At 35.1% G+C, this 25,248-nt stretch overlaps 4 protein-coding genes and 1 non-coding gene across 7 annotated transcripts; 2 read left to right on the top strand and 3 right to left on the bottom strand.

Annotated features, from left to right (window-relative positions):
- Nucleotides 1-1,106: 1,106 nt before the first annotated feature.
- On the bottom strand, nucleotides 1,107-1,213 carry LOC125369683. Its single transcript, XR_007215359.1, has one exon. It is a non-coding gene; the product is annotated as a small nucleolar RNA R71 (small nucleolar RNA).
- Nucleotides 1,214-9,522: 8,309 nt separating this feature from the next.
- Nucleotides 9,523-13,094, top strand: LOC8268360 (protein Mpv17). Its single transcript, XM_015716231.3, has 3 exons — nucleotides 9,523-9,803; nucleotides 11,671-11,762; nucleotides 12,433-13,094. The coding sequence occupies exons 1-3, from the start codon at nucleotides 9,654-9,656 to the stop codon at nucleotides 12,848-12,850; spliced, it is 660 nt and encodes a 219-aa protein (XP_015571717.1). The 5' UTR covers nucleotides 9,523-9,653; the 3' UTR covers nucleotides 12,851-13,094.
- A 188-nt stretch (nucleotides 13,095-13,282) lies between these two features.
- On the bottom strand, nucleotides 13,283-16,697 carry LOC8268361. The gene is made up of 7 exons (XM_025156490.2): nucleotides 16,497-16,697; nucleotides 16,257-16,359; nucleotides 15,996-16,105; nucleotides 15,700-15,789; nucleotides 15,538-15,618; nucleotides 14,152-15,000; nucleotides 13,283-14,016 (listed from the first exon to the last, which is right to left on the bottom strand). The coding sequence occupies exons 1-7, from the start codon at nucleotides 16,695-16,697 to the stop codon at nucleotides 13,924-13,926; spliced, it is 1,527 nt and encodes a 508-aa protein (XP_025012258.2). The 3' UTR covers nucleotides 13,283-13,923.
- Nucleotides 16,648-17,845, bottom strand: LOC125369456 (tRNA(Ile)-lysidine synthase-like). Of its 3 annotated transcripts, XM_048371896.1 has the most exons (5): nucleotides 17,526-17,845; nucleotides 17,230-17,415; nucleotides 17,070-17,154; nucleotides 16,866-16,981; nucleotides 16,648-16,673 (listed from the first exon to the last, which is right to left on the bottom strand). In XM_048371896.1, the coding sequence occupies exons 1-4, from the start codon at nucleotides 17,713-17,715 to the stop codon at nucleotides 16,870-16,872; spliced, it is 573 nt and encodes a 190-aa protein (XP_048227853.1). In that variant the 5' UTR covers nucleotides 17,716-17,845; the 3' UTR covers nucleotides 16,648-16,673; nucleotides 16,866-16,869. The 3 variants fall into 3 exon arrangements, with proteins under 3 accessions (XP_048227853.1, XP_048227851.1, XP_048227852.1); XM_048371894.1 differs by lacking the exon at nucleotides 16,648-16,673 and having other exon boundaries at nucleotides 16,722-16,941; XM_048371895.1 differs by lacking the exon at nucleotides 16,648-16,673 and having other exon boundaries at nucleotides 16,832-16,981.
- Nucleotides 17,846-17,949: 104 nt separating this feature from the next.
- LOC8268362 (subtilisin-like protease SBT6.1) lies at nucleotides 17,950-23,823 on the top strand. The gene is made up of 10 exons (XM_015716224.3): nucleotides 17,950-18,684; nucleotides 18,774-18,902; nucleotides 19,028-19,180; nucleotides 19,537-19,653; nucleotides 19,958-20,142; nucleotides 20,781-21,044; nucleotides 21,256-22,327; nucleotides 22,743-23,240; nucleotides 23,358-23,418; nucleotides 23,509-23,823. Exons 1-10 carry the CDS (start codon nucleotides 18,115-18,117, stop codon nucleotides 23,598-23,600), a joined length of 3,141 nt encoding a protein of 1,046 aa, XP_015571710.2. The 5' UTR covers nucleotides 17,950-18,114; the 3' UTR covers nucleotides 23,601-23,823.
- The last annotated feature ends 1,425 nt before the right edge of the window (nucleotides 23,824-25,248 follow it).

Here is a 25,248-nt window from a genome sequence, read left to right as displayed (position 1 = left end):
TGAATTCATCTTATGTATTTGTTGGCTAGGATTGGGTTTCTCTAGATTGCATTGCTATTGGTGAATTAAATCTTGAAAGCTTTTCTAGGGTTGTTTATTCAATAAGAGAATTAATCAAATGGCTTCCATTGATTAACAAAAAATTAAAGAGAAATTAGGTTGTTAGAGCTTCTTAACAACTATAACCAATTTATTAATGGATTTGGAAATTATATTTGCATCAATGATCAATTCAATGAATTAAAACTGAGATATACCTTAGGTTGGAGTTTTCTCATATTGATTTATCTTCTCAAATTTTATTATTGCTTCTACTTGATTTTTAGTTTAATTTGTTTTGATTCCAAATTTAAAATCCCCCCTAATTTGGTTTGAATTTTATTAAAGAAATAAATCTTATCAATCTCTGTGGATTTGACCATACTTGTCACTATTTATAAGTTGTTTTTATTTGAAGAGTAGGAATATATTTGTGTTGGATTCGACACCCATCAAATTTTGGCGCCATTGCCGGGGATTAGTGTCACTTAATTAGATTTATTTCTTTTATGCCTCGTTCTTCTCATACAAAAAAATTTGAATTTGATCATGAGATTGAGAAAACCGTAAAAAGAATAAGAAAGGAGACTAAAGAACGTCGTAAGAATTCAAAATCTTCTTCACCTTCTACACCTCCAGAATTGGAAACAGATTTTGACTTGGTTGATCATTCAAGTGATTCTGAATTAGAAGAAACCATGGAAAATCAAGGAAGAACTCTAAGAGAATTGGCGGCACCAAATGTAGACCAACTACCACTTTGCATTCAATATCCTAATTTGGAGGTAGCCTTTGAGCTAAAATCAGGTTTGATACATGTATTACCTACTTTTCGCGGTCTTGAGAATGAAGATCCTCATAAACACTTGAAAGAATTTCATGTGGTGTGTTCGAGCATGAGACCACAAGGGGTATCCGAAGAACAAATCAAAATGCGTGCATTTCCATTTTTATTAGCTGATAGAGCTAAGGATTGGCTATTCTATTTGCCATCCGGTTCTATCACCACATGGACGGATATGGCAAGAGCATTCCTTGATAAGTTCTTTCCCGCCTCAAGAGCCGCAAGTATAAGGAGGGAAATATGTGGAATCAAGCAAAAAAATATGGAGACTCTCCATGAATATTGGGAACGGTTTAAAAAATTGTGCGTGAGTTGCCCTCAACATGGAATTACCGAACAACTTCTCATCCAATACTTTTATGAGGGATTGTTACCCATGGAGAGAAAAAATGATGGATGCCACTAGTGGAGGCGTTATAGTGAATAAAACTCTTCAATCCGCTAGGGAATTGATCTCAATCATGGCTACCAACTCTCAACAATTTGGCTTCAGTCAAGACTTAACATCAGGAAGAATGAATGAAGTAAGTAGCAATTCTATCGAAACTCAATTGTCTAAACTAACCTCTCTTGTTCATCAATTGGCCTTAAGAAATGCACCAAAAGCCAGAGTTTATGGAATTTGTATCGATCCAAGTCATCCAACTGACATGTGTCCAACACTTCAAGAGGACTTTAATGAGCAAGTCAACATGGTTGGAGGATTTCCAAACAGGAAGTATGATCCCTATTCAAACACGTACAATCCAGGATATAGGGATCATCCTAACCTTAGCTACGGATCAAGAAATCAAAATTTCCAAAACTCTCATCAAAATCTCCAACAAAGATCGGGAAATTTCGAACAATCACCTCCCGTAAAGCAAGGTATGTCTCTTGAAGATATTGTTAAAGAGCTTGCTAATAACACAAATATTTTTCAACAGGAAACTAGAGCAAGTATTCAAAATTTAGAGGCTCAAGTAGGGCAATTGGCATCTTCATTAAGTAAATTAGAATCTCAAGGTAAATTGCCATCACAAACAATTGTCAACCTAAGGCACAATGCTAGTGCAATAACCTTGAGAAGCAGAAAAGAATTGAAAGAATTTGATGATGCAAAAAGACATGGGCAAGCCTTAGAAGTGGAGGTTGAAAAAGAAGTGCCGACCTCATCGCAAGAAACTGACCAATCTCAACTACCAAACAAAGAGAAATAAAAAGTATTGGTGACAAAACCTTCTTTTCCCGAAAGATTTGCCAAATCTAAGAAACAAGAAGAGAAAAAAAAGATATTTGAGACATTTCGCAAAATTGAGGTAAATATTCCTTTACTCGATGTAATTAAGCAAGTACCTCGTTATGCTAAATTTCTTAAAGAGTTGTGCACCAGTAAGAAAAAGTTAGAAGATATGGAAAAGATAAGTATAGATGAGAATGTTTCGACTATTCTTCAAAGAAAGCTACCTCCCAAGTGCAAGGATCCAGGTACGTTTACTATCCCTTGCAAGATAGGCAATGTTAAAATTAAGAGGGCAATGTGTGATTTAGGAGCCTCAATAAATGTCATGCCTCTTCCAATTTATGCATCTTTAAAATGTGGTACATTAAAAGAAACGGGTGTTGTTATACAACTTGCGGATAGGTCGGTTGTGTATCCTGAGGGTGTCTTAGAGGATGTTTTAGTGCAAGTGAATGAATTGGTATTTCCTGCAGATTTTTATGTACTTGACATGGAAGAAGATAATTCTCCTAACTCAACATCAATTTTGTTAGGAAGACCATTTCTTAAAACTTCAAAAATAAAAATTGATGTACATGATGGCACATTTAGCATGGAATTTGATAATGAGATCATAAAATTTAATATCTATGATGTCATGAGATATCCTAGTGATGTATCCTCAGTTTTTGTTCTAGATGCGATTGACACTTTAGCGCAGGAAACTTTTGAGTTGGAACATGAAGACAAGTTACAAGTTGCACTCACCAACAACCTCAATCCAAAAGAACTTCTATGACTTGAACATCGACAAATAGAAATGGAATTAAACTTTATGGCTTTCTTCAAGCACATGGGTTTTACTCCACCATATCCACCTCACTGTTAGACATTTTCGCTATGCGTAGCATACTCAGGGAAGTTTCACCATTCCTATCTTTTATTTCCAATTTGATATGTTAGGCATTATATAAATACATCGGGGACAATGTATGAGATAAGTGTAGGGTGTTTCTAGGCTATTTTTGGGCATTGTACATGCATGTTAATTTTTTTTTTGGGTATTGTACTATGATTATGACTTATGAATCCATGATTTAAATTGTTGAGAATTGCTTGATTGAGTTAAAATATAATAAGAAATTTACATAAATGATTGAGTTTTTATGTGTTGCATTGTGAGTATTATTTTTATAATTGATTTGAATGAAAAAGTGCATAGAACTTAACACACAATCACTTTTTGTGAGCTTTTGAGCCTAAGAGCATTCATCATAATATGCTCCATATTTTTCTTGATTGTGTGATTGTCATGTGTAGATTAATTTTTCTAGAACTTGCTTTGTTATACATATTAAGGTCACATTAATGGATTGAATGCATTAATATGATAAGGGCAATTAGGGATAACCAATTTGAACGTCTAAAAAACCATCCTGATTTTACCTCTAGCGAACCAATTTTGAGCCTTAAACCTTTTCTTTGTTTATTAATTCTCATTTAACCCATTATAGCCTTTTCTTTCATTTTACCTCTTTTGTAACCTAAGTTGAAGGATTTTGTGAATTTATATGTTTTGGATGTTTATTAGGATTTCAAGTTGTAATTATATTGTGCTATTTCTCAAGTTGTGGAAGAAACTAAATAAAATCTTCTTCAAAGATATTAAAAAAAAAGGAAAAAAGAAAATATGAGTTGAAAAGAAAAAAAGTGAAAAAAAAAAGAATAAAAAGTTCATGAGAAATATGTTGTGTGTCAAAATGTAACTTGAATTGAATATTATTGTTCCTAAAGGTTAAGTTTCATGTATGCATATTTTTGTAAAAAATTCTTCAACTTATTGATAGCCAAATTTTCTTATTACCAACCCATTACCTAAGCCTCATTATGATCTTATTAAAACCCTTTGATTTTTGCATTTGATTCATTGTTTAGTGGTGGAGATTTGATATATAAGCAAGTTTATGGTAAAATTCTTTCTATGTATTTGACTTGAAAGTTTATAATTACCCTGAAACACCTTGAGTGCATTGAGAGAAATCCTTAGGAGGGTGTTAAAGTTTTATTGCATTTTAATTCTGAATTTATTATGGAAATTGATACTTGTGTTAACTTGTAAAGACTCATTTGTGGATTGCATTTATCTCTTGCTATATTTTGATTCAAAAAAGTGATGCGCGATAACTTATATCATGGATGAATATTTCATGAGAGGAGTTGAAGAGAAAACCAAGCATGCTTGATGATTTTAATGAATACTTGAGGACAAGCATTGTTCAAGTGTAGGGTATTTTGATAGTGTGCATTTTTATGCATACTAATTATCATATTTTCTTAGTTATTATTGAGTATTTATACTTAATTGTGGATCTTAATTGTGATTATTGATTTTCATGAAGCTTAAAGTGCTGTAAGGAAGGAAAGAGAAAAAAACAGATGAAAAGACGTAATCTGATACCGAGGGGAAAGAGAACTACTAGTATGAAAAGATAGAAAGAGATTCCTATACAGCTATGTAGAAGAATCGTCCGGGTAGAACGAAAAGAAGGAGGCTAATACTTATAACTCACGTCTTAAGCTTTCATAGGCCCTCAGGACTTCTCAAAGAAGAACTCACCCTATTCCTATCTAAGGAAGCGACTCCTGAGTTGAGGAATGAAGTGCCTCTCTCTCTCCTTTCAGTCGAGCATTTTCAAACCTCTCCCAGGAAAAGCTCAGGGGAAGTCATAAAGGGAAGACTTTCTACCTCTATCCTCAGAAGAACGTTTTGATGCAACATAAAGCTGAAAGGATGAAATTTGATGAGTTTTCGTAGAAATTGATGCTTTGGAGAGTTTTGGATAAAAGGAAGAAAAGATGGCAAAAGATCTCTTCAGTTAGAGCGTGCCCACGGCGTATTCCAGAAATCTGAATTTATGGAAAGAGGCTTAAAGTGACATTATTTGCCATGTGACTTTTTAATTTGTTTTTGGGAATGTTTATTTACTAAAAATCCCTCACTACTTAAGGTTATTTTAGAAATGAATAATTCCTCCTTTAGACACATCATCTAGTATTTTCTTAGAGGGCAAGTTTTCCTATAAAAAGAAAGAGATGAGAAGATAAGGAGAGTTTTTTTAGGTTTTAGAGAGAAGGGGGCAGCAAACCAGTTTTCTTCTTCCTCTCATCAATTATTTTAGCTTTCTTCTTTGCTTTATTTTCTCTATAACAATTATGTGTGGTTGAACTCTTTCTTTCCAACTCAAGGTTAATTAAGGTTTGAATTCATATGGGTTGTGAGATTTAATGGTTCTTCATTATTTTCTCAAATTTATTAATATTCATGTATCTTCTATGTCTATTAGGAATTCTATTTTTGTTGATTGTGTAAATAGGCCTATTACTCAATTATCAAGATAGTCTATGCCAAATTAGAATATTAAATCTGTAATTGTTTAATTATTCTAATGATTAGTGGTAGAATAACATACCCATGTTATGTGGATACATGATCTAGTCTAAATGAATTCATCTTATGTATTTGTTGGCTAGGATTGGGTTTCTCTAGATTGCATTGCTATTGGTGAATTAAATCTTGGAAGCTTTTCTAGAGTTGTTTATTCAATAAGAGAATTAATCAAATGGCTTCCGTTGATTAACGAAAAATTAAGGAGAAATTAGGTTGTTAGAGCTTCTCAATAACTATAACTAATTTATTAATGGATTTGGAAATTATATTTGCATCAATGATCAATTCAATGAATTAAAACTGAGATTATACCTTGGGTTGCAGTTTTCTCATATCGATTTATCTTCTCAAATTTTATTATTGCTTCTACTTGATTTTTAGTTTAATTTGTTTTGATTCCAAATTTAAAATTCTTCCTAATTTTGTTTGAATTTTGTTAAAGAAATAAATCTTACCAATTTTTGTGGATTCGATTCTACTTGTCACTATTTACAAGTTATTTTTATTTGAAGAGTAAGAATATATTTTTGTTGGATTCGACACCCATCAAATTTTGTCGCCGTTACCGGGCGAAGCGCTGATTACGGGTTACACACACTATATGACATAGTCTTTTTTCAAGGGTGGGGGGTAACTCTCTTCTCCTTTAATTTCATTCGACTAGTAATTCCAATCTTTCTGGATCAACGTCGACTTTCACCTTATCTATATCAATTCCTTTTACCTTTTTTTAAAAAGGCTAAAAACTTTCCTTTCTCGAATTTCCTCGAATCGCTTCGTATTCGGCTATCTTGTTCGTACACTTGAATGGTTACTTGAGAAGTTATCCCGATGAATGAGATTTGTCTGAGAGTCTTTTATTTCGTATGGAGAGATTTCTTTGCCTGGAACTAATCGAAGACTAAGACCTTTTAAAGAAAATAAAGTCTCATTTTTCACTTGAGAAATCTCAAAAGAATAGTTTCACTTGAACGGAAGAATGAATGAAAAGAGGGAAAGATTGTTCTTTCATCAACAATTGGTTGAGATAGTCACTTTCTATTTTCGGAATTGGATGCCGCGGCTCACTATACATGATTTTTTTTTCCGCGATCTTTGTGTTCGGGTAAGACCGACCAGTTAAGGCAAAGGGAATAGCCTTAATTTATCTATTTGATTATGATTATTAATTAGACCTAAAATACATAAACTGAGAAGGGATGTGTTATATGAAAAATTAAAATATGATGCCAAAATTCTCAAACAAGGAAATACGAAAAAGAAAAACAATCAAATTAAAATCAAGTTTTTAAAAGAAGAAATAAAACAACACGAATGAAATTTAATTTGCATACCATTTGATTGTAACCTATAAAATTTATGAAATTTAATTGTAAAAAATTTATATGCTTTGAATAAAATAAAAATTAATTTAGAATTTTACATAATTAAATTTGTGTAAAATTAGTTATAGTTAAATTAAATTCTAACAAAATAAGTAGAATTCTTAAACGAATTCTATATTAGTAAGTCAATATATTTTATAACACTAAAATATTTATTTCTATTTTATCATTTCTAGTATACTTTCTTTTTCATATTTTTTTCTCAAAATTATTTTTATGGATTTCAACCAAATATAACATAAATAAATAAATTTAATTAAAAGGACCGCTAAGCTATTAAATAAATTAAAAAATATATAAATATTCATATTTTTTATTTTCTATTAAAGAAATATTATTTTTTATTTTTATTGTATAAAAATTTTTAAAATATATTTTCTAAAAAAATATTATATTGGTTTTGTTTTATAAAAAACTAAAAAAATAACCAAAAAAATCACACTATATTTTTAAAATAAAAAATAAGAAATATTATTTTTGAAGAAAATTACATAATAAAAATGGTATTTTCTATTGATTTTAGAATATTTTTAAAAAATTCTCTTAATAAATTGTATGAGAAATTGTATTATTATTGCTAATTGATATAGTCTATATGTAATTAAAAATCACTTCCTCCAATATATTATAATTATGAATACAATAGATAAAAGTTTAAATTATTGTGTTTTCTTATTTTGTTAAATAGAAGCATGAAAAATGACTATTCCGCATGAAATATGACATGATCAAACTAATATATGATAAATTATAAATAGTTATACTTATTGTGTTTAATTTCCTTACATTTTGATTGGATAATGTACTTAATTATAGAAATTGTGTTTATTCTGATCTAGGTGGTGAAATATCAAGGATTGAGTAGAATTCAGCCTAAAGACATGTTTTAAGGCATCATTTTTCAGAAACCAAGTCTTTTTGAGGAAGAGCAAAACTTTGTGCAAAATGTCATTTTCAATAAAGCATGACCACGCCTTACAATTCAAGAGCTGCTGGAATCTATAGAAGAGAATTTTGAATTTTTAGTTAAATTCGTGGTAGACCCATTTTTATGTTATTTTCTTTATTTTGGAAGTGCTGGATAAGAAAAACTGACTTCCATATTATCGAAGATTTTTATTTGTTTAGATTACCCTTTATCTTTTCATTCCTTATAGGATTAAGATTATATATGAAGTTATTTTTTTTTTTGGATAAGAATTATCTTATTAGGGTTTAGGTTTTAACTTCCTCCATAAGGAGGCTAGTTTTACAAAGAAAAGGACGGCTGAGAGTGTTTTGATTATTTATTATTTTTCTTCTTCCATTCCCTATAATTGTTTTCTTGTGAATTTTTACTCCACCGTGTGTGGCTAAGTTTTTAGTTTCTGATTTAAGAGTGAATAAATTCCAATTGTGATTTTGTGAGCTTTTGTGCTTAATAGAATTCTTTTTTAATTCAAGTATTATTTATTTCTTATTTTTATTATTTATGAATTTTTGATATTGATTGAATTGACGACTCAACTTTGATATTGATTTTTCTATTATTAAAGTTTGAGTTTGTGATCCGTAATTGTCATGAATGATTGACACAAGTAGCAAGGAGCTAGCTCATGTGTGTGTAATTGCGGCATTTTCGAATTACATAGCTTGTATGATAGGCTCTAAGAAAATAAATGAACAAGGTTAATTCAATTACAGCTATCTCGATTAATTAATATTGGTTTAGTTATTCTCATTATTCTATCATTGAGTTGATATGGAACGATATCGTGCACAATTGACTAATAGTAAGTTTTGATTTGGATGCTGGGTTTGAATCAATTATATTAGGAGAATTTATACTTGTTGCGGCTTTTCTGAATAAGTAGACTAAATACTTGAATAGAAAAATTGATATTTAAGCCTATAATCATAATTACAATTTGATGGAATTAATACTCTTGAATTGAAAATTTGTTAAGATTTATTTTTATTTACTTTAATATTCAGCCTTTATTATTTTCTGTTTATTTATAATTTTGATTCAAATATTCAAAATTCTTCTATTTTTATTTAATTTTGAGAAGCTATCCACGTTGGTTCTCTTGAAATTCAACCTGATTTTACTATTTTTACAAATTAATTTAAAAAAATCAGTAATTTATTTCGAACGGTTTCGATAATCCTTTCAATATCCTTTCAATATTCTTTCATCCTTTCCTATCTTTTTTCCCTAAGCGCCATACCGTTAATTTTTTTGTACTTCTTACTTTATTTTTATCTTTCTTTCTTTGTTGTTCTCTTTCTATAATGATGAGAAGTGACACTAAAATTCGAAAAAGGTCAACAGAATAATGATATTATTATTTGAAAATCCCATTTTATGTTGCCATTAGTAATAGCACAAAGGTTCTTATTAATAATATAAAAATACAAATCCCTCTGTTTTAGCATATGTAATTGTATTGAATGATTAGAATAATATATATATTTAGAGGAGAATTTATTATTTTTTTGCTGCGGGGAAAAAGTTATTAATATATCAAATAGTTGTAGCAATCAGCAATAATGTATTGTGCGAGCAAACAAAACAATTTTTTTTTTTTTTTTTTCAATATTATCATTTTTTAGGGAAAAGCAGAAAACTTTATAAAATGAAGAGATGGCCGGGTCATACCTTCTTCTGCCAAGTTGATAATCAGCATTAGGACATAGCTCCCAAGACTCTCTCTCTCTCTCTCTCTCTCTCTCTCTCTCTCTGTGATAAGAAAGATGTTGAAACTATGGAAATGGTACCAGCAGTGCTTATCTACTCATCCAGTGAAGACCCAGATCGTCAGCTCCGGCTTTCTATGGAGCATTGGTGATATTGGTGCTCAATACATCACTCACTCAACTGCTGTCAGCCGTCATAAAAAATCTGTAACCTCACTTTCACTACGTTTCTTAAATTATTTCATTTATCGGGCATTCTTTATTTTTCTTGATTTAATTGGAAGTCGTTCTCTTTGATGAAACTGAGGTCTTTTCAAGATACTACTGTGACAGTTCTGGACCAATTTGATTGCTTATTAATGTACTTTGTTACTTTGGATATTCCTGCTCTAGTAACACAGGCTATATGTTTAAGTGCTGCTCGTTTAGCTGTTTTTCGTTCCAGTTCTAGTTGGTTTTCTCTTTTAATAGACGGAAAGTTTTCTCCTTTACCGGGAATATTCTACTCTCTCTTCTTTATGTAGATGCTGTTGACTTTTTGTGCATTTGGGTCTCAAAGATTCTGATTGCTTGCGCTTTATCACCTATGAATGGAAAATCGCAGGATATGAGAGTCAGCATGACATGCAGTAGGTGAAATATTGACTGATTACCACTGGCCCTAATTATGCCTCTTATTTCTGTAATGGAGACATTCTACATGTCCATAATCTCAAAATAAGGTTATTAGAGAGCCATGCCATGTCAGAGATGCAATCGGAGCTGATGGCACAAAGAAGTGATGACGTTTCTTCAAATTACTATCTCTAGGATAGCTATTCCCACCTTTAATGGCAGCATTACCTGATATTATTTGGTGATTATTGAAAATTGATACCTGATAGCTATTCCCACTGATAAGTGATTTACTTAATTTCAAGATTCAAGTTGCTCCAGTGGCCCATTGAAAATTGAGAGAGTAAAGACAGCAATTTCCTAGTATTTGTCTTCCTTTGTTGTAGCCTTATTAGTTTCTTTTGTTTCTTGCAATTGGGACAAACACAAAAATGTTGATGCTGCATCTCTGTTGCTGCTATAGGAAATTCATAGAACAGGCACATTAAACACAGCTATGTTCATGAACATATTCTTAGTTTGCTTGGTAATTATGTAAGAAAGGTGAATCTAACAATCTTGTGTCCAAGAGTGTACATCTCCTTAGAGCATAATTCATTGGATGAAATCTTTTTAGTAAGTTTTAGACTGGTGTCAATTGAAATCCTCAGTTTGTATATCCACTGGCGCAGTGGCAATTCTGTTACCAACTTATTTCTTCTGATTCCTTCTGCTTTCTATGGTTAATAATCGCTGTACCCGGTTCTTATGGAATAATTCATGGATTTTGGAGCAAACAGACATGGCTAAACTTTGGGGAAAACCTTGATTCTAATGTCTAAAATGCAAGGAAGTGATTCATGTAAAATTTGTGGTCAGTTGATTTTTCTGATGCCAAAAACATTGCTATTGGCCCTGGATCAAATAAGAAGAGAATGGCCATATTCTTTTGTTACTAGGCTGAATGAGATATGAAACAGGAAACTATTCAAGTACTTAGTTCCCTGTTTCATATATCATTCAGCCTCTTTGAACTCTCTGCTTGGCCCTTGTAAAATATTCAAGTAATTAGTTCACTGTCCTTCTTTTAACTATTATCCTTTCTGACCGATTATCATCTAGTTTGGCAATATCAGCAGTCAAGAAAAGACTGAATTATCAGATATCTGATTTGGTGACAGCCTGAATGATACTAAAAGCCTAGTATGATTACCACAGCCTGAATTTTAGTTGATCAAAGTAAGAAGTTGACAGGAGGTTTATTGCTATCTATCTTAGTTATTTCATTTTCTTGTATTATAATTATGTTGCTGTTATTGTTAAGACCGTTATGTACTGTTTCAAATATATGCTACTTTAGTATCAGCATTTTGCTTGCATACTGTGAGCTAACTGGTAATCTCTGCTGCAGTTAGTTGTATTTTGTGTACAGATCAGTTTCTCTGCACTAGTGATACTATTTTCTAATGTTCTTGAGCAGGATGCAGAAGCAGAATTCAAAATCAATTGGAAACGTGTGGCCATCACTGGTCTGTTTGGCTTTGGCTTCATTGGTCCATTAGGCCATTATTGGTTTGTGTTCCTTGTTACTTTCCTCGAGGCCATTTCATTGATCTTTGTTTTCTTTTTTGCTTCTGCATATTCTGCTACAAATGACTGAATAAAGTTTAAGATTATACACTATTTATTGTTGGAGATAGATTGGTGATGAATGCACAGAAAGTAGAGATGCTACCCAATCAAATCAGTTATTTCCTTGAATGTGGGAGTTTCTGTTCTAAACTTGAAGCCATTGCCTATTGCAATCCAGTCATAGTGCTGCCATCAGTTGTTCTTCACTATCTCTCGCCAGTTGTTTGAAGTAGTCCCCTCAAGGGCTTAGGTCTTAGAGGAGCATCTGCACCATGCATTAGTGTTTCTATATCTAATATTTAGATATGGATTTATAAATTTGACGGGTGCTGAAATCTGGTGTCAGTATGGGAAACAGCATTTCAGTTTTCATATCCCAATTTTCTTCCATGCGGTTTTTCTTGAGGTTTTGGGCCACAAACGTATAAAATTTCATGTATCAGCTTGGATCATGTGTAAAGTTTGCCATGGCATTAAAAAGAAAAATACTTTATGCATAATAAAATACTGAACTTCTGAATTGAGATGCCATTAACTGTATCACAAAAAGTACATGCATTATCAAGTTCTAGAGGATCGAATTTTTGTCTTTAACATGTTTCTTTCACAGGTATGAAGGCTTGGACAAGATTATGAGGCTGAGATTTCAACTGCCACCAAAGTCGCTGCGATTTGTTGCTGCTAAAGTGGCAGCTGATACCCTAATCTTTGCCCCTTTTGATTTGTTTGTGTTCTTCACATATATGGGACTGGCGAGTGGCAAGAGTGTAGCTCAGGTGAAGGAAGATGTGAGAAGAGACTTCCTCCCAGCCATGATTATGGAGGGCAGCATATGGCCCATAGTTCAGGTTGCAAATTTTCGGTATGTACCTGTGAGGCATCAACTCCTCTATGTCAATACATTCTGCCTGTTGGATAGTGCTTTCTTGTCATGGTTCGAACAACAAAATGATGCCCCTTGGAAGCAGTGGTTCACATCTGTAAAGCCTTTAAAGGAACGAGAAGGTCAGGGTCAGGGGAGATTATGAATTCTCCTCAGGCTGTTGTATCTTCCATCCTGAGTGATAATAAAGACAGGTCTGCAGCCATTATTTGTCCAGCACCAAAAGAAGGCAAACAACCTGAAGTGCCAACAGGGATTTTATAAGTTGGAATTTGGAGAATGAATCAATGCTTTCTATTTGTAAAATGTTGTATTAATTTTTGCCTCACAAGCCCCAAATGCAATGGAAACAGACTAAAGCCCTTAATTTGGTAGGGCATTTGATTGCATCCTCAGCTCTTATCAGGTTGCCAATGCAGGCTATGGTGGCAGAATGAAGGCGAAGGGTTAACGTTTTTCCTGTGAAATTATGAATTTATGAATTCATAATTATCTACAACTTTCTCCAATGGAGCATCTTTACCAATTCAACCGGTATAGTCAAATAGTATTAGCCAATCATTGTTGACACTTGACATTAATCGCTGAAGAAACTTATTCCATATCATTGTCATCATCATTGGCACCACTAATAACAAACCGTTTTCTACCAGTCCAGTCGCATTCATTTTTCTCCGAGTTCTAAAAACCCCCAGGTCTACAATTCAGGGGGAACACTGGGAAAAAGGGAGGGGAATAGAGATAATCTGCGGTTCTATGCTTCATTTCAGTATCAATACAATCTCTATTGTTGCCTCTAAATTTACAGCAGGCAGAATGAAAAATACCATCTGCCAGTAACCATTCTATCATGTAAATATTCAAAGTTACTATGAAATTTGTCATTGAACTTTTTTCTTCATGCACCAAGTCTGAGACGAGAATCACACTTTTGAAGATGACTTGATACAAACTACAAAAGCAACAAAGAGCTCCATGAAATGCATCTATTGAAGACTGACCTGCGCCTTCGACTATTCTCCTTAAAAAGAACCACCCGTGGCATTGGACGAGAGAATGTCAGGACTCTAGGCCTTTTGAGGGCTTTATAGAGACCATCATTGATTGGGCCAGTGCTGGCGTTGCCTTCATATTCATTGCTACAGACATATGAGACATGGCTAGTCATCCATTTCTTCTCATTCAAGCCTTGTATGCATTTCCTTGAAATTTCAGAGACTACAAAAATGAACTATAGCCTCCCCCAAGTGGTACTCGTGGCTTAAATTCACAAGAAACCGCCAAACAAGGGCAAGTCTTGAAGCCAATGCTCTGAAATAGCAGGATTATTAAGTTCAGAAAGAAATAGAGACCAATTCTCGACATTGAAGGGTAGATGACCAAAATCCGATTAATGATAGATTTTCATTAATATTGAGTAGGATAGAAAGAAAGAGGTCAACTTACTGGAATGCTAAGCAAGTGCCCTTGATGATTGACTAGGACAGGTAGACTTTTTCTAGCAGCAATTGGAATAGATTTCAGCGCTGTGAGAGCTCTTTCTGCTGAGAACCTCAAATATTCCAAATATAAGTTGCTCTTTTCCATTGTTTGCTCCATTTCACAGGCTGTAAATATTCTTTGCTGGTGTAAATCATCCAAACTTGCACACTTTAACAACTTAGCAAGATCTAGCCAATCACATTCAATCATGTGCCTCACCTCAGCAAACATGCCATGATCAAGTGTACAAGACCAAGAATGATGATGGCAATTTTCCCCTCCCACCTCCCAACCACAACAAGATTGTACAGAAAAGTCAGTGGTAAGAATATACTTCCTAAGTTGCCATGTGATCAAGAATCGGTTCATGAAATAGCATATTTGCCCAGGTCGGAATTTGCTGGAAGATGCAGTGACAGATTCAACCTCATTTTTTGGCACGTAATTCACATTATCTTCAGTTTTGGCCTTGAAATGCTTGATTTCGTTTCTCTGCAACAGAAGAATATTCCTATAGGTTGACTCGCTGATAATATTAACTTTCTTGGCTTCAGTTAGGACTGATTCAGATGTAGAGTCTAAAAAATACACATCTGATGCGCCTGGAACAAAGTGATCCAAATATGATTTTCCATCGGCTAGTATTTGCTCTAACTCGCTTGTGACATACTGCCTGAGTTCTCCATCAGAATGCATGCTAGTCAGTTCCATTCTAGAAGGCAGGGGACAATCAACAGAGCAGCAAACTAGGACTTTGGTTCCCCTAGACCCAGGAGCTGGACATAGGTAACACCCAGCCACTGTAAGTGACTTCTGCAGGATTGTCAAGAGGAAAAGAAGTTAGACAACATACCAACAGCTTTGGAAGCAGATTCTTGCAAATAAAATTGCTGCAAAGTCAACAATTTTCTGCAAGTCTAATGTTGGAAGCATAATGATAAACATGTAGATTAAACTTCCATCAAATATTTTCTTCTTCTCTATGATCTAGGAGAACTTCCCACAAAATAGAAGTTTTGTCTGTTAAACAGTCATTTCCCAGTTCTTCCGTTCAATCAAGGTCAAGGTACTACGAAGGAGAATAACAGTCCTTTCTATATTTTTCATTAAGTAGTCACATGAGACTCCCAATTGAAACTAAAATCTATAGAATAGAACAAAAAGATTCAAGGAAAGATTCCCGCAAGATCCCTTCCCTATATTAATGAATAAAATCTTAAACAACTATATATGGAAAACATTGGCTAGTGAAAGTGTTAGTTGCAAAGCAAGACTATCTGAGTGGTCCACAACAGGCCAGCATATAACAGCAATGGAATAAAAGCACGAGAATGGTGAAAATAGATGTACCTTACATGGGAAAGTACAAATATAGTCTAACAGCAATCTTAAAGCACTACCTCGAACTGGTTTGTACCTTTGAGAGATGAACTGACAATTCAAATGTTTCCAAATCAGAATCAATCTCAAGACTAAAAAACCATATAGAAGACCAAAAAAGATTTATTATACCTGCAAGACCAAGGCAAGAAACTTTACAAGGCATATGTCCATAACTTTTGATGGATTAAGAATCTCCAAATCAATGATTGCATATCCCTGCTGTAGCAATAATTGCCAGCCAGCAAACACATCAGAACAGGCGGAAAATGAACAAAAATTGTTAATCACATGATAATCACTGGGAAATAGTGAAACATAATCTTTTTGTAGAAAAAGAAAGAAATATTCAAGTGCCCGCAATATGATTCAAAGTAGAAGTAGGTAATAAATGTAATAGAGAGGGTCCAACGGTCAAGCATGCTTACATGTATGAGGGTCACAGCCTGATTTATTAAATTACGGCAAGTTTGATCAACAAAAGCACGTGTTTTTCGACAGGCAGATATCACTGCTTGAAGTTCAGACTTGAATGTTACTGGAAGATATGAGCCAAAATTGAATAAGTATAGATAGACTCAAGCTATTGCCGCACTTTAAAAGATAAACATCGACATATTTAGTATGATAAAGTTTGAATGCAATAATGAAATTAAATTCCAATTACTGAAAGTATCACATGTACCAACATGATGACAAATTTCCTAATGACATTCGAATCCTATTTCGAGCGTATAATGGGCTTTGATTTGTTGGATCTTCCACCCAATCCTGGCCAGCCACTTGACATATCTGAATAAGTTGCATACCAGATGATAATAATTTTATCATTTGTTAAAACAATTAATATACAACAGCAACAACCTCAGTACTGCTCCTTATCTGAAACTCAAATTGTATTATCTTTCCATATGTTTCCTACTGCTAACCTTGTACATATCTTCTTTAGAAAAATGAAGGAGTGGTCTCACTAAAAGTATGCTTTCATTCTTTAAGCCTTCATCATTCGGTTGCGCATTTGAGAAGAAGATCTGAGAAGTAAACGCCATGCCAGCAAGTCCAAGCACACCACTATTGCGTGATAGTCTGAGAATGAACAACTCAGCCTGCATTTGCTCAGAAGTTAACATATTTCTAGTGTCCTAAGGGAGCTTTTAAGCCATAACCAACAGAGAAATAAAAAATATAAGGTATTCTCTTGAATTAGGCTGGTCAGTTACATAATCAAATGTAGGCATTTTTGCTTGCATAAGCATGCAGAAGAAGAGTTGAAAAAAAAAGGGAATGGTGGTCCATACCTGGTCATCTGCATGATGTGCAATTAGTAACACACCAATCTGATGTTGAAGGCAAATGCTGTGTAACTTTTGGTATCTGTAACCCAGGTGAAGTGGAAATAATCCTAGTTGATATACTACATTTTGAATGAGGCCATAAAATTTAAGCATCTAATATTTCAAAAGTTCATCCCCCAACACGGAGAGTTGAAAAGAAATAGTCACCTCATATCCCTTGCCTCTTCCTGCAAATGACCTTGTTTAGGCCTCCCACGGTACCAACTACAACAGGCAATCTCACATCTGACTCCTGCAAAATATTAATGTTAGCATCCCTAACCGATAAAATCATCAACTTAAGACGCAAATAATGAAATATACTCACCCATGTCAGAAACTCGACGGGAAACAACTTGTGCCTCCTCTTTGCTCTCTGGACGTAGCCCATGATCAACAACTATAGCCAAGAGACCATCAACAAAACCTTCACTCTTGGCAACTCCCGCAGATTTCCAAGCAGCAGTAAGTACACAAAGGGCCACGCTGTCAGGGCCCCCAGATACTCCTATTGCTGAGAAAAAGGAACAAATTCCCCAAAAGCCCAAACTTCAAACTTGTAGTTAAAAGCAAAAAGAAATAAAACTGTTTAATTTGGGCCATTTGGAACAAATTGATACTAACCAATGCGGTGCTGGGGTTTAAGACCAGCCATAGCCATGCGGTGGGAGAAAGCTTCCCTGTACTTGTCCATGTCAATTTGAGAGGATGATTTGCAGGAAAAGAAGCGAGTCATGAACTTTTGACATTTCGGTGGTAAAAATGGAACCAACGAGACTCTTGACTGTGATGACAGAATCAGGCCTCGCGCCATCTAATGATAGCTTCTTGCTGCTACTGCTTACTTGCTGAAATATTCACAGATATTTACACTGATTATTATTATTTAATTAATTGTAAAATAGTTAATTAGAAATGCGTAATAGCAAATTCGAGCAGTACCCGAAAGGAGAAAATATAAAATTAGTTAGCGATACGCGTATGAATGGCACGTGATTATAAAAACGACAAAAATTAAAATTAAATTAAATACACATAAAATAACAAGAAGAAAGTAACACCCAAGAAGAGAAAAAGGCTATGGAGAAGCCAAAGAAAACAATGATCCGAGACGACATTTGCACTTGCAGTTGAGATATAGCAGTACTCTCAACTCTCCTCCTTCATGCCGGATCTTTCCCGCCATTTCAAACCACCTCTCTAACCCAATACCATGACCACGATAACAACAACCAGAACAACATTTCCTCTAAAATCTGCTCTTTTTATATCTTTCATTTCCCTCTTCCTCATCCATTTCCTAAATCCCTCCCATAAAACCCTAACCCTAACCCTAACCCTACCTCATAACAAAACTCACACCACCAACACCGCCAAATACATAGTCCGTTTCACGGAGTACAAGAAGGCTGAGGATCATCGTAACTATTTGGAATCAAGAATTGAATCAGCTGGTGGTGTTGCTAATTGGGAATGGATCGAGAGGCGAAACCCTGCAATGAAGTATGCTACCGATTTTGGGGTTCTGTTGATTCGCGATTTAGAGAGGGACAAATTAATTGGGGAGATTGAGAGATTAGAGTTGGTTAAAGATGTGAATGTTGATTTGGCCTATAAAAGGGATTTGCTTGAATTTAATAATGGTGCTTTTGTTGATGGCAAGAAACGACCTGGCAAGATCTTCACTTCCATGTCATTTAGTGAAGGAGATCATTTTCCTCCTCATCATGATCCTGCAACTAGTACTTCTTCCATTCACTGGGACCGCCATCTTCTGATGCAGGTCTAGAGAAGGCCTTTCTTTCTTTTTTCTTTTCTTTCTTTTTCTATTTGGGTTCATTTGCTTAATAAAATTTCATTCTTCTATTGCAGAAGTCACAGATCACTTCTTTGTTTGGGGCAGATGTTTTATGGTCGAAAGGATACAAGGGTGCTAAAGTCAAAATGGCTATTTTCGACACTGGAATTCGATCTGATCACCCCCATTTCCGAAATATTAAGGTGTTACTTGTTCTGGATTATGTTTTCTGTTGTTACCGTGACTGAGTGGTCTTCTTAATGTCATGTCCCGTGTGATCAATTTCTTTGTTTGTATATTGATATTTGACCTTTGTCAAATTATTCAGGAACGTACAAACTGGACCAATGAGGATACTTTGAATGATAATCTTGGACATGGAACTTTTGTTGCTGGTGTTATTGCTGGTCAAGATGCTGAATGTCTTGGTTTTGCACCAGATACTGAGATTTATGCATTTCGTGTTTTCACAGATGCACAGGTAATGCTTGTTACAAGTCCTAATTTCATTTATTTGCTTTGACCTTAGTGAATTTACACTCTTGTGAAATGCATGATAAAAACCCTCGAATAAATTCTTTTCTTTCTTGAAAATCTACCCTCAGGCTTCATGGAAAACAATGCTAGATTTTGACCTTTACTATTAATCGAAAGTTGACATTTTGAGGCTAATGAAAAAAAACTACAAGTAGGCAATACCTGAAGAGTTTTCATTCAATAGTTAATACAGAAAAGGCTTTGAAACATTCATTTTTAAGTATATTTTTGTTCTATACATTCAAATTAGTCCATAATATTTGGCAAGATTATGAGAATTTCGTCTTCAGCCTATTGCAGGTATCCTACACGTCATGGTTCCTTGATGCATTTAACTATGCTATTGCTACCAATATGGATGTGCTAAATTTGAGCATAGGTGGTCCTGATTACTTGGATCTCCCTTTTGTTGAGAAGGTAAGACTTGTCTTCCCTGCTTATTGTGGTTCAACAACTTATCATGATTTTGCTTGCTCCACAAATAATGGACTTCAGTTGTTTAAATTGATTGATGCTACTTTCTTTATATTGAGTTTGAGAAGACAGAATATTTATTGAACTTACTATTATTTAAAGCATGTCCATCCATGTGGATGATCAATATGTTGGATAGATGGCCTTGCAGTGTAACTTCATTTGAAAACTCTTGTGCACATAACTTTTTAATATTTATGTCACTAAGAACATCACTTTACTTGACTGAGCACTATTTGTATACTAGGTCTGGGAAATAACAGCTAATAATATCATTATGGTTTCGGCTATTGGAAACGATGGACCACTTTATGGAACTCTAAACAACCCAGCAGACCAAAGTGATGTTATTGGTGTTGGTGGCATAGACTATAATGATCACATGGCTCCATTCTCATCCCGTGGGATGAGCACCTGGGAGATTCCTCATGGGTAATCCTTTTTTCTTTGTTTTATACAGCTTTTAATTGGTACCATTTAATTGTGAACGGCTATAATCATTTCTATTACTTGATTAATTTTCTCAGAAAAATTTTGTGTGCTCTATAACCCTTAGATAATTGTCTGACAAAGAATTAGAGAAGATACTCCTACTTATCAGGAATTTCCTAAAAATTTCTTTATAATCAATTGCAAAATGTGAGCTTGAGTATGAGGTCAGCTTCTGTCCCACAACCGTCCATCTACCATAATGCTTTCTGCGTCAGATGTTGAGTTCTATTGGGTGTGGGATGGGGGAAGAAAGTGGTGAACATCCCCCTCTTTGAGATGGACCTCCTTAGGCTTGACCAGAAATTTGTTATTTTACTTCTTAAGAAAATATAAACCATCTATATGTCCTCTGGATCATAACGTCATTTCCTCTCCATGTCATCAGATGTTCAAGTTGAGAATTGAATTTTTGGCATGCCTTTTATCTGTGTTTATGTCAGTGGCCTTGACTACTCGTAATTTGTTCACATCTGTTATCATTTACTTTTCTATAGTTCTTTTGTTCTTGCTCTGTTTGGAATACTCTTAGCATTGTTAAGGATGAGTGAACGTATAATTATGTTATATCTGTTGTACAGTTATGGCCGTGTGAAACCGGATGTTGTTGCATATGGGCGAGAAATCATGGGATCCAAGATCAGTACTGGTTGTAAAAGTTTATCCGGGACTAGTGTGGCAAGTCCTGTGGTTGCTGGTGTGGTATGCCTACTTGTCAGTATTATCCCTGAAAGCAATCGTAAGGACATTTTAAATCCAGCAAGCATGAAACAAGCACTGGTTGAAGGAGCTGCTAAGCTTTCTGGTCCTAATATGTATGAGCAAGGTGCAGGAAGAGTTGATCTGTATGTTCTTCCACTTCTAAATTTTAGAATTAATTGAATGTTGATCAGGATAGACTATTTATTACTTTTAGGAATTTTGTGGTATACAAGATTAAGGGCACAGCCTTACGCAGCCGTCGATTAGAAGAACCTTCAGTGCTTCTCAGTTTTTTGTTGTGGCTATATTATTTTTGTCCAAGTAATTGATGTTAATTTTCACTCCTTTGTTCAGGTTAGAATCATATGAGATCCTGAAGAGCTACAAGCCGCGGGCAAGCATCTTCCCTAGTATTCTTGATTTTACAGATTGCCCTTATTCCTGGCCCTTTTGCCGACAACCACTCTATGCAGGTGCCATGCCAGTTATGTTTAACGCTACCATACTAAATGGAATGGGTGTCATTGGCTATGTTGAAAGTCCACCAACATGGCATCCTTTGGATGAAGAAGGAAATCTTCTAAGCATTCACTTTACTTACTCAGAAGTCATTTGGCCGTGGACCGGTTATCTAGCACTGCACATGCAAATTAAGGAAGAAGGTTCCCAGTTTTCTGGAGAAATTGAGGGCAATGTAACTCTTATGATACGCAGTCCTCCAGCTCCAGGTGAGAAGAGTCCTCGAAGTAGTACTTGTGTGCTTCAACTGAAACTGAAGGTGGTTCCAACTCCAGCAAGGTCAAAGCGGATTTTATGGGATCAGTTCCATAGCATCAAATATCCTCCTGGATATATTCCAAGAGACTCTTTGGACGTTCGGAATGATATTCTTGATTGGCATGGGGATCACCTACATACAAATTTTCATATTATGTTCAACATGTTACGAGATGCTGGGTACTATGTTGAAACACTTGGTTCTCCTTTCACATGCTTTGATGCTCGTCAATATGGTACACTTCTGCTAGTGGATCTCGAGGATGAGTACTTTCCAGAAGAGATTGAAAAACTGAGAGATGATGTTATCAGTACCGGTTTGGGGCTGGCTGTGTTTTCTGAATGGTATAATGTGGAAACAATGGTGAAAATGAGGTTTTTCGATGATAATACACGGAGCTGGTGGACTCCTGTTACTGGAGGTGCAAATATTCCAGCATTAAATGATCTTTTGGCCCCTTTTGGAATCGCTTTTGGAGATAAGATCCTGAATGGTGATTTTTCCATTGATGGAGAGCAAAGTCGATATGCATCTGGAACTGACATTGTGAGGTTTCCTAGTGGTGGGTATGTCCACTGTTTTCCTTTCCTGGATAGCTCAGAGAGCGGAGCCACTCAGAATGTACTGCTGACTTCGGGCATGCTGAAGGTGAAAACTGAAAACTGAGATTTTCCAAATCATAGCTTGTATTGTGTTTTCTTACCACTGAAATTTCTTCAAAAGATCTGAAGCAGCATATTCCCTAGTCGTAAGGTCTGGTAATCCAGTAGTCTGTCGCACTCATTCTTCATGGTCAAGTGTTTAACTGTTATCAGTCTGCATGTTTCTCTGTAAATAGTTGACTCACTCTCTTTGCAGCATCCAAACTTCACATGCATACGTTGATAAGTTTTTAAATAATTCTTAAAATATTAAAGTAAAAAAGAAAATTTATTACTTGAACCAATTCTTCAGCTTTTCAAGGGCAGTTGGATGCCTTCAACATATGTGAATTTTTTTCCTTTTTGACGAAATAATCTGTATAGTCAAAATAATATCTCTCTGTGGTATCAACATTATGCAGGCAGACTCCCCAATCCTTGGCCTTGTAGAGGTTGGTCAAGGTCGTATTGCTGTTTATGGAGACTCCAATTGTCTGGATAGCAGCCATATGGTTACCAATTGTTACTGGCTTTTGAAGAAAATTTTAGATTTCACCAGTGGGAACATCAGAGATCCGTTACTCTTTCCGGATTCTGTTAAACAAGATGAAGCCCTTCACATTGATGACAACCAATTACCTTCTCGAAGAACTGATGTGAATTTCTCTATGTATTCTGCTGTTGTGAAAAAGGATTTGATATGCAGGAGTGACTCGAGATTTGAAGTATGGGGAACTAAGGGATACAATCTACATGTGAGGGGAAGGAATAGAAGACTTCCAGGCCATTCTTTTATTGATTTGGGGAGAGGTTTAAATTCAACTGTTGACACTTCCAATTTGAGACATCCAAAGTTTACTGAGAAAAGTAAGAATGACTCACTGGGAAATACTTACTGGGGTATGCTCTATGGAGACGAGGTACGAAATGTGTCATCTAGGAAATGTCTTAATTTGCAGTGCCAACTATAAGATATAAACTCATTGGTAATATATTTCGGGAAATGCTTATGATACTCGCACCCTTTCTGTTTGCAGCTTGATGCTCCTGTGCTAGTTGCTAGTCATTGGCTTGTACCTGCAGTAGTGTCAGTTACTGGTTGGTGAAATTCATCTTTACTTCACATATATGTGGAAAATTGTTTAGATTTTCTGTTTGTTTTTTACTGATTGACTAGCTATATGATAGGTTTTCTATTATTGTTGAGCATTTGGCGGATTCGACAAAGGCGTCGGCGAAAGAGGAGAGGTTCCGGCTCGGGTCGATTAGCCAATTTGTAGTGTAGATTGATCCGTCCATCTGCTCGTCTCTGTTAATGTTGGAAAATCTGAACGCATTTTTCCTTAAAAGTGTCAACACATATTTGCAAGTGTCGTCGCAGGCATCATTATAGAAATTAGCTTTTATATTCAGTAGAGTTGTAAATTTCACTTGGGTTTGGATGATGCTTGTAATGGCACAAATTTTGAATAGTAAAAGAAACATAGATAGTTTAAGCAGCAAGCAACTTGGCCACTGATTTCAAACAGGAAAAAGCTCATCTTTTGGAGCTGGGTACCTGCTGCGTTTGAAATTCACTTTATTTGTTTACTTGCAGCAGCTTGGAGAAAAACTAAGCACTGCCTGAGAGCGGGGAAGGTGTAATGAAGAGGTGCCTTTTCCAAATTTCTGCAACCAAATTAATCGCTACTGTATTGTTTTTGTCAGTGCCATGTCTCCATTAGTTTTATTGTACTAATCAACATTAAACCACGTTAAATGCACCAGAGTTGAATTGGAGATTCTTTAGGCTAAGATGGTTCATATCAAATTACATTGCCCCTCAGTAGTATATGTTGCAGGCTTTTCTTTCCCAGTAATCAGTAGAACAACCGTTAAAAGAAATAAATAAAAAAAAAGGCTAACATTCACAACCTAACGATCTTTGCTGCAAGATTGATCAAATTAGAATCAGGAGTTAGGAAAACAGTCAAATGCAGAAAAGGTTTAACAAAGACAGCAACAAGAGAAGATCTGCACATGGATATTTAGTGCAGCCTTTATTTCGCTCTGTCCAGTCTTAGAAGGCCAAGCCCACATAAAACCACTTTGTATTTAAGAGTTCAAAAAAGAATAAAACAAATTGAGACAACCAACAGTTTGGTCCTCGTTTGGCTCTGACCGTACGTTGATAATCTTGAAAACTGATGCTGAATGTAAATGATGATCCATGTTTATTTATGCCGGTCAATTTGAGTTGTTTTGGATTCCTTATTTTGAAAAACCCTTTAATATTACTCGATAATCTAAAGAAGAAGTTAGAGAGAAAGACTGTAAATCTGAAGGGGACCGGGGGTCAGGGCTACAGTTCGTAGCATGTGCGCTCCTTTTTTTACCAGGCTGGAGAAAAGTGCGATACACATGATGACTGGAAGTTGGCTAGGTCCACCCCCAACTATCTTCCTGTTCTTTTTCTTTCTTCTGCTATAAATTGCAGTAAGAAAGTTGTGTGGCAAAGAAAAGCCAAAAGTGGCATAAGCTGGCCGATTTCTTTCTCCACTAGATACAATACAAACATGCGCACAGGACAAAGTCACTTTCAATGATTCTTATACGCACTTGACAAATGGGACTTGCTTTCTTTGACTTTAGATTGCAAGGCAAGCCATTTCTTCCTGTTAGAATTGAGATAAGGTGCAAGTGGAAGATGATAGTTGCAAGAACGTAATTTGGTAACCTATTGACATCCAAACCAGATGGTTAGCCTAGGGCATACCACAGCTTCAAGAAGCCAAGCTAACCCAAACAAAAAAATGCTGAAAAGCATTAGTCTAATTATTAAAGGTCTACTTGTGTTAATTCAAGAAGGTTGGTAGGTCGTAGTCGGAAAATAATAGCTTTAAGGTGCCTGCCTGGCTTACCAACAAAAAGCTTCATCCCAACGCAAAA

Source organism: Ricinus communis, chromosome 3, assembly GCF_019578655.1.
Source record: "Ricinus communis isolate WT05 ecotype wild-type chromosome 3, ASM1957865v1, whole genome shotgun sequence".
Taxonomy (NCBI): domain Eukaryota; kingdom Viridiplantae; phylum Streptophyta; class Magnoliopsida; order Malpighiales; family Euphorbiaceae; genus Ricinus; species Ricinus communis.
Note: the sequence above shows the minus strand (reverse complement) of the source record. Positions and strands in the feature narration are given on the sequence as shown.

Coding starts and splice junctions, on each gene's coding strand:
- LOC8268360 (XM_015716231.3), top strand. CDS start 9,654: ATGTTGAAACTATGGAAATGGTACCAGCAGTGCTTATCTACTCATCCA. Junction 9,804..11,670: donor TCAGCCGTCATAAAAAATCT/GTAACCTCACTT, acceptor GTTCTTGAGCAG/GATGCAGAAGCAGAATTCAA. Junction 11,763..12,432: donor GGTCCATTAGGCCATTATTG/GTTTGTGTTCCT, acceptor TTTCTTTCACAG/GTATGAAGGCTTGGACAAGA.
- LOC8268361 (XM_025156490.2), bottom strand. CDS start 16,697: ATGTTAACTTCTGAGCAAATGCAGGCTGAGTTGTTCATTCTCAGACTA. Junction 15,001..15,537: donor TTTGTACTTTCCCATGTAAG/GTACATCTATTT, acceptor ACAATCCTGCAG/AAGTCACTTACAGTGGCTGG. Junction 14,017..14,151: donor GGCACTTGCTTAGCATTCCA/GTAAGTTGACCT, acceptor CTGCTATTTCAG/AGCATTGGCTTCAAGACTTG.
- LOC125369456 (XM_048371894.1), bottom strand. CDS start 17,715: ATGGCGCGAGGCCTGATTCTGTCATCACAGTCAAGAGTCTCGTTGGTT. Junction 17,155..17,229: donor CCGTCGAGTTTCTGACATGG/GTGAGTATATTT, acceptor AATATTTTGCAG/GAGTCAGATGTGAGATTGCC. Junction 16,942..17,069: donor GAAGAGGCAAGGGATATGAG/GTGACTATTTCT, acceptor CCTGGGTTACAG/ATACCAAAAGTTACACAGCA.
- LOC8268362 (XM_015716224.3), top strand. CDS start 18,115: ATGACCACGATAACAACAACCAGAACAACATTTCCTCTAAAATCTGCT. Junction 21,045..21,255: donor GGTGCAGGAAGAGTTGATCT/GTATGTTCTTCC, acceptor TCCTTTGTTCAG/GTTAGAATCATATGAGATCC. Junction 22,328..22,742: donor TGACTTCGGGCATGCTGAAG/GTGAAAACTGAA, acceptor AACATTATGCAG/GCAGACTCCCCAATCCTTGG.